This window comes from Haliotis cracherodii, unplaced genomic scaffold (assembly GCF_022045235.1).
Source record: "Haliotis cracherodii isolate W230 unplaced genomic scaffold, xgHalCrac1.p SCAF_10, whole genome shotgun sequence".
NCBI lineage: Eukaryota > Metazoa > Mollusca > Gastropoda > Lepetellida > Haliotidae > Haliotis > Haliotis cracherodii.
Window position 1 is genome coordinate 11115927 of NW_027266265.1, and position 16871 is coordinate 11132797.

General features: G+C 38.5%; 1 protein-coding gene across 1 annotated transcript; it reads right to left on the reverse strand.

Annotated features, from left to right (window-relative positions):
• Positions 1-889: 889 nt before the first annotated feature.
• Positions 890-16707, reverse strand: LOC139454058 (zinc finger protein 507-like). The gene is made up of 2 exons (XM_071235548.1): positions 16630-16707; positions 890-13922 (listed from the first exon to the last, which is right to left on the reverse strand). The coding sequence occupies exon 2, from the start codon at positions 13710-13712 to the stop codon at positions 9606-9608; it is 4107 nt and encodes a 1368-aa protein (XP_071091649.1). The 5' UTR covers positions 13713-13922; positions 16630-16707; the 3' UTR covers positions 890-9605.
• Positions 16708-16871: the final 164 nt, after the last annotated feature.

The window sequence follows — 16871 nt, forward strand, 5'->3', positions numbered from 1 at the left end:
CTGGGAACAATAAAAACCTTTATAAAATAAAAAAACCCATATTAGTGGTGTTCTAGGTATTATTGAATACATTTTGTGTATGTTAAATTATTAAGAAAACTGAATCCATTGGTTTGAACATTTCAGTTTCAATCAAATGTTTGATAATCATGGGTCCATATTCAGGTTGCCAAAATGTTGCTTGAGTTATGCTGAGAAAAGTATTCTTGAGGGTAGAGCCTGCAAACCTCTAGATTTGTGTGAAGACATATCTTGCCATATACAGCACCCATGGAACTGAAGTACTGATGTCACTCATTCTCAGGTTGATCACAATAGGCACATTAATAATGGCATAAATTTTACAAAGTTCAGATTTCCTGACATGTTTAATAATCATCCCAGACAAATTTGGAACATCCAATAGTGCAATCTTGAGAACTTGAGGATTCATAGGATTAAGTATGACCCTTGTCCTATAACCACAGGATCCTCATGGTCTGCTCTCATGACGTTCCAACTACTAGTATATGACTGTGATCTGTAAATAATGGAGTCTGGACCAGCCAAGACAATCCAGAGATTGATATAATGAGCATCAATCCAAACCGGGATTCGAACCCACAATCATAGGTTTCTGGCGTGCCCAAGGGACGCAACTCTGCACAGAAAATAGTTGCGCCTTAGACTGGGCCACCCGTGCCCCACATATGTAACCAAGGACCTATATCCCTATCCAGACTCCCCAGGGTACTGGTTATATCTTAGATGATAAATGTCATGCCCAAGAATCCCTGCCAGGAGCTTGATACAAAGTTTTGTAAAGTGACTGGGCTATTACACGCATCCTTGAATAAAAAATGAATAAATAAATGTATACAGAAATGAAGTCATTTATTGTAACCATGGTAACAGATCAATTTCAAACATCACTGAGATTTCTCACTCCCGTTTAGAAATGTTTGAAGCAATTTAGCCAGTTTCTATCTAACAGCAAACCACTCAGTCTAGCTATATGACTCAATACTTAAAATACCACTTCAAATTTCACTCAAAACTGGTTACAACATTTACTGTAACAAATGAAAGGAATTTGTTATCCAAAAATTCATTGAAGCAGCTTTAGGACTGTGGCCTCTAGCTGTACTGAAAAAGAAGTTCATTAATATCAACAAAATTCCATAACACTGACTAACTAAATATCTAACAAACAAGTTATCCTGCACCAAACAATACCTAACAAAAACTATACCTTAACAGCTATAAACATTCCTATGGGTTTTGAAGTATTGGCTATTTGGCTATCTGAATATCTTATGCTTTTCTTTCATTTTCTATTATTTGTAAATAATAGGGGTCTTTTATATGTAGGAAAACACCGGTTTGAGTCTGAGTCAGTTTGAGTCTGAGTCAGTTTTGCTACCTAATTAATGTACATGTACCTAGATTGCTCTTCTGCAATAGATCATGAATGCAGATATTCTTAATACATGTGATGCGGTGGGTGAGTGAGTGAGTGGTTTAAGCTTCTGCAATTTTCCAGACACCTCATGGGGGCAACACCCCAAACTGGATTCTATATGCAGGGAACTAAACCGGGTTTTATGTGTGACCAACTAACGCTCTTACCACAAAGCTACCCCACCCTACCTTACATGACATTCATTAGTCAAAATACTGTTTGATTGAAAATAAGCTGTTTTAAACACCTACTTACTCAAGATTTCTTTGTATGGAAGTATGGATTAAACTCCGCCATAATAGTATTCCAGTTATATCACGGTGTGTGTCAGCATGGTGTGGGAGGAAAGCCCAAAGTAATGCTGGTCTCACCATCCTACAAGCACGGTGGCGTTGACAAACCCAGTCAGGGGGCGAAGTCTGGGCTGTACAGTTAAATCACCCACCCTACAACCCAGACTTAGCCCTCAGTAACTATTTCCTGTTCCGGCAAATGAAATCTGCCCTACGTGGAAGACACTTCCAGGATGACGAGGACATAAAGGCTGCCACGGAGGCGTGGTTAGAGGGCCTCTGCGGATTTCTATAAAAGTGGTATTAAAAGCTTGAAGGACAAATGGAATAAGTGTATTGAGGTGAATGGAGATTATATTGAAAAATAAAAGTGCAAAAGATACTCAACGACTTGGTCTTGTATTGAAGTTGCAAAACTTATTAAACGCCCCTCATAGGTTTCTGGACTTTACCAATGCGACATTTTAAAAGAAACATACACACTTAACCTAAAGAACCATTAGCATAGAAAGATTTTCACATGTTCATATAAATAAAGATATTACTGTCTTATGTAAAAAGACTTCAGTCATATCATATCTAAATATTTAAGAAATAACTGTACAGCATTATTTGCAAACACATTAAACCACACAGTAAAATATAGTGTTGCCTTATACTTTGTACATTCACTATATACTTAATACAATAATCATGCTCAATAATCATCATGTATTAATTATCATCATCATCATCAATACTTTAACAGCATGTGGGATTACAGAAGATACATGTAAAAAGAAGCTTGCTGAAGATGATGCTTTGGTAACCATGGCAACACATAAAAATGCAATGGGAATTATATACATAACAAGCTAAAACAATGATGCCATAAATGAACTATAGCTGTCAGATCGCAATGAACATGTCATGTTATGTACAACTCAAGTATCAAAATGCCTGACTAGTATTATGCTTTGCAGTAAATCCATATGAAGAATGCAGATTTGTTGACACAAAATATTACTATTAGGTTAGTATGAAAATATATTTTACACATGTAAACAATATGGAAGTTAAGTACATAATAGTTGAATATTAACAGACTGAATGAGGTGACCGATGACTCCGTCATAGCCCTACAGATCCAGAACGGTCTACACTGTCCCACAAGAGAAACAAACTCAGACCTTTCATGTCCTGGACAAATGCACCAACCACTGGACTCTCCCACCACTCCTGCAGTAAAATAAGTGTCAACTTTCATGGACATAAAACAATTTAACCTCTGAAGCAATAATCTGGATTTATTGGCACCACAAATGAAAATTTAATGATTTGCGACAAAAAGTCCATTTCACACAGTTGAGATTTTCATACAGATCAAAACAAGTAATTATTATTTGGGTGTATATGAGATAATGACTTAGCAAGGTGAATACGGAGTTCATATTACATGTGATTTCAACAAAGTTCATATAATAGTTCTCTTCATGGTATTGGTGGATCAAAATGGTTGGGATCTCTGTCGTGGTAAATTAGTAATATTTTATATCCACAACAGCTACAGTACACTGACAGTTCAGAGATACCAAATTGACGGGTTGTACACATAATTTTCATATTTCAAATTTATTGTGTCAACAGAACAAAATGACCTCATCAAAACTTCTAGTGAAGAATAATACCACAGAACCATAATACTAACAAAGAACCATGATGAATGGACACTCAGTTGTGTTATGGAATAATGGAATCTCCAGGTTTTTAGGCCTTCTCATGACATAAAATAACCCGGACATATTAGGGTTTCTGGCGTGCCCAAGGGACACAACTCTGCACAGGGAATCGTGGCGCCTTGAACGACAGTTCCACCATGACCCCTATTCGTAATGGAGGCGTCTTCAGATCATCACACAGTGAGGCATGGCATCAGAGTACAAGACCTGATTTGTATGACACTGACATTAATGTAAATGCAACAATAATATTAGAACCATACATTCCATCTACCTACTATCAACTAAACAAGCTTACATGTCCTGGACAAATGCACCAACCACTGGACTCTCCCACCACTCCGGCAGTAAAATAAGAGTCAACTTTCATGGACATAAAACAATTTAACCTCTTGAAGCAATAATCTGGATTTATTGGCACCACAAATGAAAATTTAATGATTAGTGACAAAAAGTCCATTTCACACAGTTGAGATTTTCATACAGATCATAGCACAAATGCATATAATTTCCATAAGATGAGGTTGTAACTGTTGGATTAATAGATAAGCACATTTCTGTGGTAAGTTTCTGATTGATTGACTATCATGGTAGCAGAGATGCCAACACCAATTCCAGGCAATAGGATCACCTGGAATAAAGGCCGTAAAAATATTAATTTACAAACAAAATAAGAAATCATTATCAGCATGTCTGACTATGGTTTTGATGAAATAATCTTTGGCATTATGTTCTATAACCCAAACTCCTCAGAATCTGTAAATCTTCCAATCACAAGCCAAAACAAGTAATCATTATTTGGGTGTATATGTGATAATGACTTAGCAAGGTGAATACGGAGTTCATATTACATGTGATTTCAACAAAGTTCATATAATAGTTCTCTTCATGGTATTGGTGGATCAAAATGGTTGGGATCTGTGTCGTGGTAAATTAGTAATATTTTACATCCACAACAGCTACAGTACACTGACAGTTCAGGGATACCAAATTGACGGGTTGTACACATAATTTTCATATTTCAAATTTATTGTGTCAACAGAACAAAATGACCTCATCAAAACTTCTAGTGAAGAATAATACCACAGAACCATAATACTAACAAAGAACCATGATGAATGGACACTCAGTTGTGTTATGGAATAATGGAATCTCCAGATTTTTAGGCCTTCTCACGACATAAAATAACCCGGACATATTAGGGTTTTGTATTGCAAACATACATTAATGTCAAAATCTAATCTATTACTGCGATACAATATCTCTCTGTGTCCAGATCTGATGCCACATCCATAGGTCGTGTCAGGTGAACCCTCAGTGACCGTCAAATCTCAATGAGTGAGTGGGTAGGTTTTACGCCGCTTTTAGCAATATTCCAGGAATATCACGGCGGTGGACACCAGAAATGGGCTTCATTCATTGTACCCATGTCGGGAATCGAACCCGGGTCGTTGGCGTGACAAGCGAACGCTTTAACCAGTAGGCTACCCGACCTCCCTCAAATCCGTTAATCACAACTCAGCTTCCCCAAACAATTTGGCTTCACTTCTTTAGCATTGCTATTTGGAAATTCCGGAATAAAACAAAAGAAAACCTACATGAAACAGAAATATTTTTTCGTTATTTTACCTTTAGGATGTAGATATGGCGTTTAGAAATGACAGGGTGTATAAAATATCTACAACAATATAATGGCAAGAAACAATCAGAAAAGGCTGGTTCATTTCCCTCGTGGCATTGAGTTGGGTTAAATGCTGTGAGTGTCAGCCAAATGTGGGAGTAAAGCCTCAAGTGAGACAGGTCTTAGTGGTGAGATACAGAAGTCACTAGGGCTGGCAAAAAAGATTGAAAATCAGAATTATCATCGATGGGAAGAAATATTAACTTTTATTGATATGAAAATTGTGTCATCGATAACACCTTACATGAACTATTGTGATGAAATAAAGCTTATATTTACCAAAACAAACTTGTTATTGTCAACAATGTCAATCGCTGAAGATGGAAAGTAACTGTTTTTTGTTATGTCATGTCACCAGTGGAGAGAAATATGTTGATTTCTATAGGATATTTTTTGCTTATTAACTCAAAGATACTTCTCCTGATATTTATCGATAATTAATCAATATTTAGTCAACGATTATCGATCTCTATGATCTGTTTCAATAGCCAGCCCTAGAAGTCACATATGCTGGCCTGAGTGCTTCTCTCATTTGTAATGGAGTGAGTGAGTGAGTTGGTTTTTATGCCGCTTTTAACAGTATTCCATTTACATCATGGCGTGTCAGCTTAATCTGGGAGGAAAGCCCCAATTGATGCATGTCTGAGACCTTTACCACTTCAGTGAAACCCACGAGCACGGGTATGGTCCTGACAAACCTAGAAATATAATCGGGGCAAACCTGGATTCAAACCCACAATCTTAGGTTTCTGGCATGCCCAAGGGACACAACTCTGCACAGGGAATCGTGGCGCCTTGACCGACAGTTCCACCCGTGACCCCCATTCGTAATGGAGGCGTCTTCAGATCATCACACAGTGAGGCATGGCATCAGAGTACAAGACCTGATTTGTATGACACTGACATTAATGTAAATGCAACAATAATATTAGAACCATACATTCCATCTACCAACTATCAACTAAATAAGCACCATAATTGGACGATAATGAAAGAAAACAAACTGTGATTTACAATAAATAATGAAATACACATGCATGTTAACTTTCCAAAACTGGTAACCAATAAAAGTATCTATCACAACAACAAAAATATACAAAAAGAAATCTTCCATAATTTCTCCGTGTATCAAAATGAATAAATGTGTTCTGATGGTAAATATATCTTATGAATACATGGTCAACATTTTTAAAGAGTATAAGAGTACACAAGATGACATGGAAGACATATATATATATATAACACTGCAGAATCACAAGGAGGAACACACAACACTGGGGCCATGGATGAACACATTCTTTGAAGGTACAGCCTGTGTAGAAATAATGAACAGTACACTATGCATGGACTAATACTGGACAAAGGCCATGTAAGATAACACTATCTGTTTTAGCAATCATCTCAGAAAGGTGTCTGGACAGTCTGCGAGGGTGGTGCATACACATTGACAAGGACAAAATGCATAGTGGTATTTTCAACTGCCAGGTGAAGACACAGTATTACTATCCAAGAGAATTGTTGATAATGAAATGAAAATATATTATTTCTATCTCAGCAGTCACTAAACATGATACATCAATCTCATAAAAATCAGATCCTTGGGGCAGCAAGCACTTAAGATTTGATTTTAAAGAAATAATATGATACACAAACGTCTAAGAGACAAAACTGTTGGTTAAAAAACAAAGTAAAAGACTTTCCCCTTCCCTCAATGCAGATAAGGGCAGATAAGCAGAAAAACAATATTTTTTTCTGAACTTTTACAAAAAGGTGTCACTGGTTGAGGAGATGATATTGGATCATTTTGTATTTACTGTAGTAAGTACATTGGGTGCAGAAAATTCTTTCAAGTGTGGGTGTCTATCATGGACTACTGTTATCACAGTGTTAACAAGGTGAGGTTTCTGAACAAATCTTTACAACAGCAAACATATTTAAGGACAGACGAGAAGGAAATGTTTTCAAACATGTGTGAAGCATTTACGGGATCCCTCCATCATACATTAGCATTCCGTCTTCATACAGTCCAGTACAGACATGATGAAGTGAGAGGGACCATCTATTTCACAACTTGAGTGAGTGAGTAACACTGCTTTTAACATTATTTCAGTTCATTATTTCAATATCACGGCGTGTATTCTTGATGTGAGTGGAAAGTCCAAAGTGATACAGGTCTCAGACATTTACCACAAGGTGCTGGGTATGGTGCTGACAAACCTAGAAACATATTCAAGTGGAACCAAGATTTGAAGCCGTGACCACAGGTTTCTGGCACGCCTAAGAAACGCAAGTAAGCAGAGCAAATTTGGCACCAAAAACCAGAATGATTCAGTTTTGGATTCAGTTTTGGCTTGTTTCTATATTTCCAGGGTTTTCAACTATTGTGAGGAATTCTGTAGTAACTATTTCATTGCAAATCAAAAGGACTTTGAACCTTTGTCATTTACAAGTTATACATATGCAGATTCAGCTCTGATAGTTACCATTCAATTGAAGATCAATTTGAGCGAGCGAGCGAGTGAGTGAGTCAAACCTGGGTTTTCGGCATGACAAGTGAATGTTTTAACCACTTAGCTACCCAACCACCCCTGTACAGCACAGAATTAACCCTAAAACATTCTCCTCATGGATGATCATGCTGATAATGCTTATTGACTTACCCCCTTAACGCCTCCCCACTACAAAGTAGAGTACTTTCAACCAAACATCTACAAGACACAAAACCCAATGACCCACACCTAGAAAAGAACCATTAACTGATGGCCATGTGCTCTAACATGATCAATGAAAAGTTCACACACAAAGACAGGGCTAAAAGCAAAATAACAACACTCTACATGTAAAGTAAACACTAGCACTGTCATCCCAGGGTCATTAACAATTAAATATTATGAATATTATACAAGGGCATGAGAGATGAGAAAAAGAGATCTTGAAATTTGCATAAGTACACAAATGATTAAACTGTATAAAGAATTTACATGATAACACTTCAACTTTAACAATCATGTCAAACAAGCAGGCACTTGCCACCAAGTTGTAACACCTCTGGTGCCAAGGACTCATAGCTTGGCATTATGATACACACAGGGTACATTGATACTAGGTACATAAAAGGAAGTGATTAAAACAAGTCCTGTGCCAGGCAAATATTACCATATCAGGCTGATTTGGGATCTTATACTTAATCTGGGAACTTAATCATGTTAATGTTATGAAAACATAATTGCAAGACAAATGTGCATTGTGCACTAGTAATTCTTCAAATGATTGACTAGATACTGAACAAAATCTGAGTCTTATTTATAGTCCTGTGCATAACGATAAAGTAGCATGAACGAAATACTAGTATTGGGCACTTGTAAACTTGTTTTTAGTACTAAATAATATGTTCTGGTATCACATGACTTACAACTACTAATAGTAGCCCCTTTTTCACAAATCGAACATGGAGTTTTGTAACAAATACATAAATCAGTAATTTCTTAAGCCATCAAGATAAATCTTGATTTTGTACATTTAACTCCAATGAGGAACCTACTGACATGTTCCAGTTTTTAACTTTCAGACAGGTCATACTTCATGAGTATAAAGAAAATACAAATCATGGACACACTTAGATGTCTGGCAAGAAACATCTATATACGGTAAGAACCATCATCAGTGCTTGCTGTAAATGGCCTCGTGGTTAACCCGTCAACTCGTGGGACAATGGAGGAAGAAGTTTCTTTGGTGAAGATGAACTGAGTTTGAGGGTGTATTCCACAAAGCCTTTTACTGCAGCAATGAGAAGCTTGTACTGGACCTAATTAATTTAAGCTTCACTGCTGGGAGATACAGCAGCTGTTTCTATCAAGGATCTACAGAATGTCCTTGTGTAGAAGGATCAGTAAATACCTCAGCTAATGGACACAGTGGACAGGTCACATGACAAGTTTCAGACTGACCTAGGTGACATTAGTAGTTATATCAACATTACGGATGGGTAATGATACATGACCATGGTGTCAAGGCGACTGGTGACATGCACAAAAGATTGGGGAGTCCCCACCCCAAAACAAATATTTAAAAAATAATATACATTGAAAATCATATGTGTAATGGCACATAACAGTATGTGTATATTTTTTTATATTCCTCTTGTCCAATGATCAGTTAAAAACAAGTCTCTAAAATTGTATTTTCATTTTGTATTTCAGCCACAGACCTGATGGTTTGTGCAAAATAATCCATAAACAAACGATCAAAAAAAAGTCTGGCCTTGTTTACCACAAAACTGTCATCAGTCAATGAGATCGCCATATTAGTTGTATCATAATACTTCATTTCATTTTGACAATTATACTTTTGATAAGACTTACTTACTTCACGCTTAAATAAAAAACAGTAAAATGTGTCCATTAGCTGAGATGAGTCATTTCCCAAGAGATGTATTCTAAACAATAACAGAATATATTTCAGTTTCAACAAAATCAGCCATGGTCCTGAGTTTTGACAATTTTAAGTGGTGGGTTATCTCCCTTCAGCAGTGTGTCCCCAGCAGATCTCTTGCCACCTGGAGCATGTCGAACAAGTCCTTGGCTCACCTCCAGGGTGCGCTGTATAATGTCTGAGTGTGACCTCATGTGAACATTAAGTTGTGCCTTGTTGATGGTTTCAAAACCACACTGACAGCATTTAAACACCACCCAGCAGACAGGCTGGCGGCCATCAGGTCCCATGGAGTTGTTTAATCTCCCCTCGAGTATTTTCTTTTCCGAGATGAGAATCTTTTCCAACATGTCCGGATCACTGGTGTTGCTGCTGTCAATACGACAGTCGTAGTCAATGGCGGCGTTGATGACGTCGTTGGTGAACTCATAGCTGTAGTTTCTGTCACTGGCATGCCTCCACATGTGAGACTTGAGTGAGGGCAGATGATGGCAGACATAGCCACAGAGATTACACTTGTATTGTTCCAGAGGCTGCTGAACATACCGCTGGTCATTGATGTGACGCTTCATGTGAGATTTCAAACTCCTACTGGACACGGCAGTAAAGTCACACATCTCACATTTCAAAGTTTTAGTTTCCTCATGAATGCGAGCATGATCTGTAAATACAGCTACACTCGTTGTAGTGAATTCGCATTGGGAACATTTGAGATTTTCCTTCTTGGGGAAGAAATCCTTTGGAACTTCATAGTCAGAATCAGTGGCATCTGAATCTTCAATGCTTTCGGGCTGGTCCTTGTAACATAGTTCCTGTTTGTGAGAGCGTAGTTCCAACTTGGTAACAAACAGTTTGTTACAAAGGTCACATTTGTGGTAATACTGATCAGCATGGAAGCGGAGGTGGTTCCTGTAAGCCATGGGATCATTGGTTTCAAAGTCACACATGTGGCAGATCAGTGGGTCCTTGTCACTGTGGGCTCTCATGTGGGCTCTTAGCTGACTCTTGTAGTTGAAGGTGGAGGGGCAAAGCTTGCATGGATAGGTACGCATCTTACAGTGACGAATCATATGATCCTGCAGAGACTCACTGGAACCTGCAATAAAGTCACACAAGGAACATTCAAAGGGTTTCTTGGACTTGTGAAGACGCATGTGTAATCGGATCAGAAGAGTTCTGGAGTTGCTGTAATGACAAAGCTTACATCTGAATTTAGTTTCTCCATCTTCCTCAATCTTCTCCATGTTCTCAATAGGGTCAACATTGAGTTCATCTTCATTCGATTCCCGCCGACTCCTGCGTCTTGATTGGCGTCTGCCTGGCAAGTTCTTGGCAGTTTCATCAGTTTCACTCTCAGACTTGGATCTTTCTCTCAGCTGTTCAATGACTGCAAGGAGAGAGGAACAAATGCCTGTTTTAGGTTTTGCTGACTCGCTTGACAAATCTTCTGAAACAATTTCATCCTCAGACTCTGTGTCACTGTCTGCCTCAGATGAATCAATACATGGCTTCACAATGTTCTCTTCTTCACCAGCTTGAAGGGCACACACAGGGTTACGATTAGGACCCTTCTTCAGCAAGGACAAAAGTGTGACAGCTTCTTCACTGTGCTTTTTAGCCCTTGTTAAAGGGCCCTTTGTAGCACTCTCTTCTTTCAAGGTCATTTTCTCTAACTGAGATAACTTCTTGGCTTGAATGGCTTCCAACCTCTCTTTGGCTTTATCCTTTTCAACCTTAGCAGCATGTCGTGTGCGAGCTCTTGTTGTCATAGAGGGAGAATTGTTCTGATCTACTGGAAGGGTTTCAGGTGACCCTCCAGGTTCTGTCCAATCATCATGCTGGGACTGTTCTGGGACACGAGGGCTGTTCTGTTGACTCTTCATCCCAGTAAATCCAGAGGCAGAAGGAACTGAGTCTACTGATTCAACTACCACACTAACTTCCTCAGTCTTTGACTCTTCAACCTCTTTATCAAAGCAGATCCTCTTGGCAACTTGTAGTATATTAGTATCATCTCTCTTAATAGGTTGCTCTGGACCTAGCTTCGCATCACCAGAAGGAGGTTCAGAAGGAGTCTCTTCACCCAACTTGGATGGCAAACCTTCTCCAGTGGATGGGGATTCATTCTTGGCTAAGATCGGTGGCTTGGACAATTTGGATGATGCTTCGCAAGGACTTGTGTTATTTAATCCAGTACTTGAAGATGTCACTTCTGAGATAACCAGTTTTCTTTCTGGACTGTTTGATGTTTCAGCTGGTTTCAACTCTGATGAAGTAATGACAGTTTCTTCCTTCCCAACATGCGCAATTGGAGCAGATTCTTTCAGCTGTGCTACCTTGCTTGAAGAAGGGATGTTTATTCTGGAAGTTTTCTGAGAAGTATCCCTGACTAAGGCCAGTGTTTTACCATCAATGGTTTGCATCTGGCAGATTGCTGTTCCTCCTGCAACAGTCTTGGGAGCAATGTCAGTTTTAACAAGCTTGATATTAGTGATAGTGTTGTCACTGACAGATCTGAAAACATGGGTAACTGGTGCAGTAATCTGAGTAGGGTTCTGTTGAGATTCTGTATCAGTCTTCTGCACAGTGAAGTCACCGAGAGGTGTTGAGACCTTCCCATCTTCCGGAGTCTCTGCATCATCAGCACCTCCAGAAGATGACTGGGGAGGTACTTTTGGTGTTGGTATGTCATCGTACATACTGAGAGGGCCATTCTGAAACATGGGGTAGTCAATGGCCTGGTTTCCTGAGTGTTTCCAGATATGTGCTTTGATTGTTCGTTGATACTCACAAGTGTAACCACAGATGATACACTTGAATCTGCCTGTAGATGGGTCATGTGTGAAAGGAGTATTTTCCGAGTTCTTGCATGTATTTTCTTTTGTTACCGGAGCAACCAAAAATGTCTGTTCCACCTTCAGGCCTGCATGTGGCTGAGGCTGCTGCTGAGATTGCTGCTGAGGTGGCTGTTGTTGTTGTTGCAGTTGCTGCTGCTGTTGTTGTTGTGGCCTTTCTTGTTCCACCTTCACAGATGGCTTTACTCTGTGAGTCAGCATGTGCTTGATAAATACTGTTGCTTCCTTGTGGACAAAGCTGCATTCAGTACACTTGTAAGCTGCATTGTCTGGGAGGGTGGCCTCAATGACTCGTATCTCCTTAGGTGCAGATGGGACAATCTTTGCTGTTTTTTCCACTAGTTTGGCAACATCAGGCTTCGTTTCAACCTCTGCCTCAGTCTTGATGTGTGACCACATGTGTTTCTTCATGGTGTCTGCATCTTGGGCAGTAAATCCACACTCTGTGCACTTGATCATTACATGCTTGCCCTGCTCAGCTTTAGGAGCTGTCCCCAGAGGTAGTGGAGGTCTTGCTTGGGCTCGTAGAGGTGGAGTTGTTGAGGGCAGAGGAGAAGTAGACTTTTCGGAGTGAAACGGTTTAATTATATGAGTGTCAGCATGAGAGGCGAGCTTGTTAATATCTGCAGTTACAAAGGAGCATTCACTGCACTTGAACACCTTGTCATGAGACTGGATGTGTTTCACAATCAGACTTTGATCACCTGCAACGAAGTCACAAAGTTCACAAGCATATATTCTGTCAGTATTGTGGGTATCCTTCAGGTGTTTTTCAAAGGCATCTTGATCAGCCAGATACACTGAACACAAACTACACTTAATCAATTTCTGGGTAGTGTGCAGTTTGATATGATTTGTGAGATGTCCTTTCTTTCTGAATGAAGCATTGCAATGTTCACATTCATAAGGTCTCTCATTGGTGTGGACGACTAAATGCTCACGCAAAGAGTGACTGCGCTTCCCAGCATAATCGCAAAATGGACACTTGTATGGACGTTCAGGATTATGAACCAGGTCAATGTGCTGCTTCAGATAGTGCTTGTTGTGGCTAGAGTAATCACACTCATCACACTTATGGACAGAATCAGATAAATGATGAGTCTGTCCTGGACTTGATGAAGGTGGAACTGTACCAACATGTTCAATGATAACGCAAGGTATAGAATCCTTATCAAGGTTATCTGTATTTAAGGGAGACGATGCAACAATAGTTATAACAGGAGCAGATCTAGATGGTGCTGTGTTGTCCTTGACAACAAGGGTTTCAGATCCATGGGTTGCAACAGTTTCCATCCTGGTCACAGGTACAAGAGACACTGGACAAGCTTCAGACACGATGGATTCCTAAAGATTAGTGACAACATGAGATCATGTTGAAAAGATTCTAGATTCAGATCTAAGTCTATCAGTTCACTCGGAGAGAGGTTACATCATGGAGTTTGCAGCATCAATGGACAACAGTGGACAATCATATTCCAAGACATCATGTCACGCTTGGAAACTCTGAAGCAAAGAGGATAACCAGCATTAGTGCAATCATCATTTCAAGGAAAATATAATCATTGCAAACCATTTATAGGCAAACAATATGCCACAAGTCCTACCATTTCAGGTCACGACATGTGAACCTGTTTCAACCTTCAAAAATTCATGCTGGCCTGAAAGTAGAATTGTGTGCAGACAAGCAAAATCCAATGATGGTAGTCCTCAATGATCAGTAGCATTGGAGTGAGGGCAGAGTGAGTGAGCATGGATTTACACCGCTTTTAGCAGTATTTCAGCAATATCACAGAAGGGGACACCAGAAATGGGCTTCACACATTGTACCCATGTCAGGAATTGAACCCGGGTCTATGCCGTGACAAGCAAACACTTTAACCACAAGGCTACTGTAGCATTGGAAGGCTATAATTCTGAAACAGTTCTCAATGTTTCAATTTGGCTAAAATTGGAACTGAATAAATCTGAGAGACAATGTAAACAAAGCAAACATTTTTATTTTGTTCGAGCAGGACGAGCTTCAAACTCTGAGAACTAGGAAAGTAAGGATTTCACTTCAGGGTTAGAAATGGGCACTAGTCCTTTAGTCCTTGCCAAACTGGCTAACAGTAAAGGTATCCTAAGGACCAGTAGAATTTTGACATTTTTAAAGGTTCTGCTATATGCTATCATTATAAGGACTAGTGGACTGAAACTGTTAGTTTCTACCGCTGCACTTGTCTTCTGGGCTAGTCTGTATAAAGAAACCAAAAATGTATAAAGATGCTTTTTAGTAAACATCTTGTTGTGTCCTAAAATGATTGGAGAGCGTTATTATTTCAGAAATTAGTTCCTGCCATTTTATTTAGATGCACTCATTTCTCGTGTGACAGAAATACAAGGATAAATGCTCATATGTCATTGAATTTCTTTTGGGGGGATAGGGAACCATAGCATAAATCAAACCTGACTTTGACCAATAGATAACAGCAGTGAAAATACAGTGAAACCTCTTATCTCCGTAAATCCAGAAATCTCACTTTAAATACAACCCTGTAGGGAATGGTTGGTTATATGCGGTTACATATACAAAGTGACATCAGTACCAATGATTCGTTAATCAGGACAAAATCTATGGATATGCTACCACCCAAATAAAAGGGGTTTCACTTTACATTGTATTACTACATTCTTTTCATTACCTCTTGCAAATAAAAGGGAAAATCAGTTTTAACCTGCTTGTTTGAAAAAAACAAAATGATGTAATTTTATTATTTTGACTGCCGAGAAAGCAAAAAAATAGGACATGACATAAAGAGAAAATAATTTGGGGGGATGTTAGTAGATACACCATACTGACACAAATTGAGGTATTTAGGCCAAACTGTCAAAAAGGTATTTGGATGCTTACAGGTTTCAAGTTGATTTGTAATTTTTTAATAGTGGTTATGGAATGTTACAACCAACTCCTTCAGAAAAGGTTTCTTAGAAAATTCAGATCTGTGAAAGACTTAAATGTAAATTTGTCGGTGTTTGGAAACACATAAATTTTATTAAAACCATAAATTTTAATTGATTGTCACTACAAGGCAAACTAAAGAAGATCAACCACTAATCCATCAAATATGTTATTCTACTTTTGTGAAAAAATTCAACAGTCGAAACAAGATCCATCTTTAGAAATCCTGATTGATTCAATGATTTCAATGTTCTACTGACAAAAGATTGATTAAACACATAATTAAAATCAGCCTGTCAGGGTACCAGAAAAACAACCCATTTCGCATGACAGAACCACATTCTGAACATGCTTATGCTTGAATTTCTATAGGTGTCATGCATGCAATTGGAATAATATATAGCGGTTAGGCTTACAAAGTAAATACAGAATCCCTAATCATGATATTTGTAAACCCGAAAAAAATGTCATACCCTGAATCACAGCATTATTCTGAGAATTATACATTATCAGTTAAATTATAATCTTTAATAGTGATCATGGTGACTCTAATCAACATATTTGATGTTTTATTAAATATATAAGAAAAATTGTCACTTTGAGAACAGTGTTACTGTTACGGGAGTCAAATGAACACTACTGTCTTCGACTGTGATTGAGTACTTGGAGCCAGTCTTCAAACTGTCATAATACTAGCAAAACCTGAATATATAATTATGACACAGCCCTGGGCTACAGGCCTAATAACATAGCAACAAAGACATAGGCCTGTACACAGGTACATAGAATCACATAAGGCACTGTATTGAACGAAATCAGAACTGAAATAGACGTCGTCTAATGAGCTTGAAACTGACTACCCTTCACAAATTATACAATGTCAGGGACTGGCAGATAATAACATTATTCCATCTTTCAGTTGAATCGGTCAGTGTTTGCTCTAATCCGACTCGGAACAAACGATACGAGTTGTGATTGCGTTTGGCACGGAGTTGCAGAGACAAGATTATTGGACCTAGTATGCACACCCACATGTTAATAGTTGCAATTTATTGATTGCACAACAAGCAAGTCCATATGTGGCAGAAGAGCACATGGCATATTTGTTAAGTACCGCGCGTTTTCGAGAGCCTGAACTTGACAGTTCTTGGGCTCCCGTCAAAACATGTATACACAAGACGAAACAACTTTCAATTGATCACAAACTGAGCAAATCTAAGTTTGATATGTGCTGGATGTTTCATAGGCTCAATATCAACAAAAAATACTTACTATCTTTGACATTTTCTGAAATTTCCAGATTTGCTCCATTCGGTCAAGATGGCGATAAAGAATGTCACGTGATCAACTTTGTACGCCAGAGAAAGTCACGTGGTAAGAAATATGATCGATTTAAAAGAAACATAAAAACTGTAACTCAATGTTATTTATATATTTATCTATCTATTATTTAGCAACAAACACCATATCAAAAATATCATTCTTTGTCAAATGAAGATAATTGATTTCTTGGC

Coding starts and splice junctions, on each gene's coding strand:
- LOC139454058 (XM_071235548.1), bottom strand. CDS start 13,712: ATGGAAACTGTTGCAACCCATGGATCTGAAACCCTTGTTGTCAAGGAC.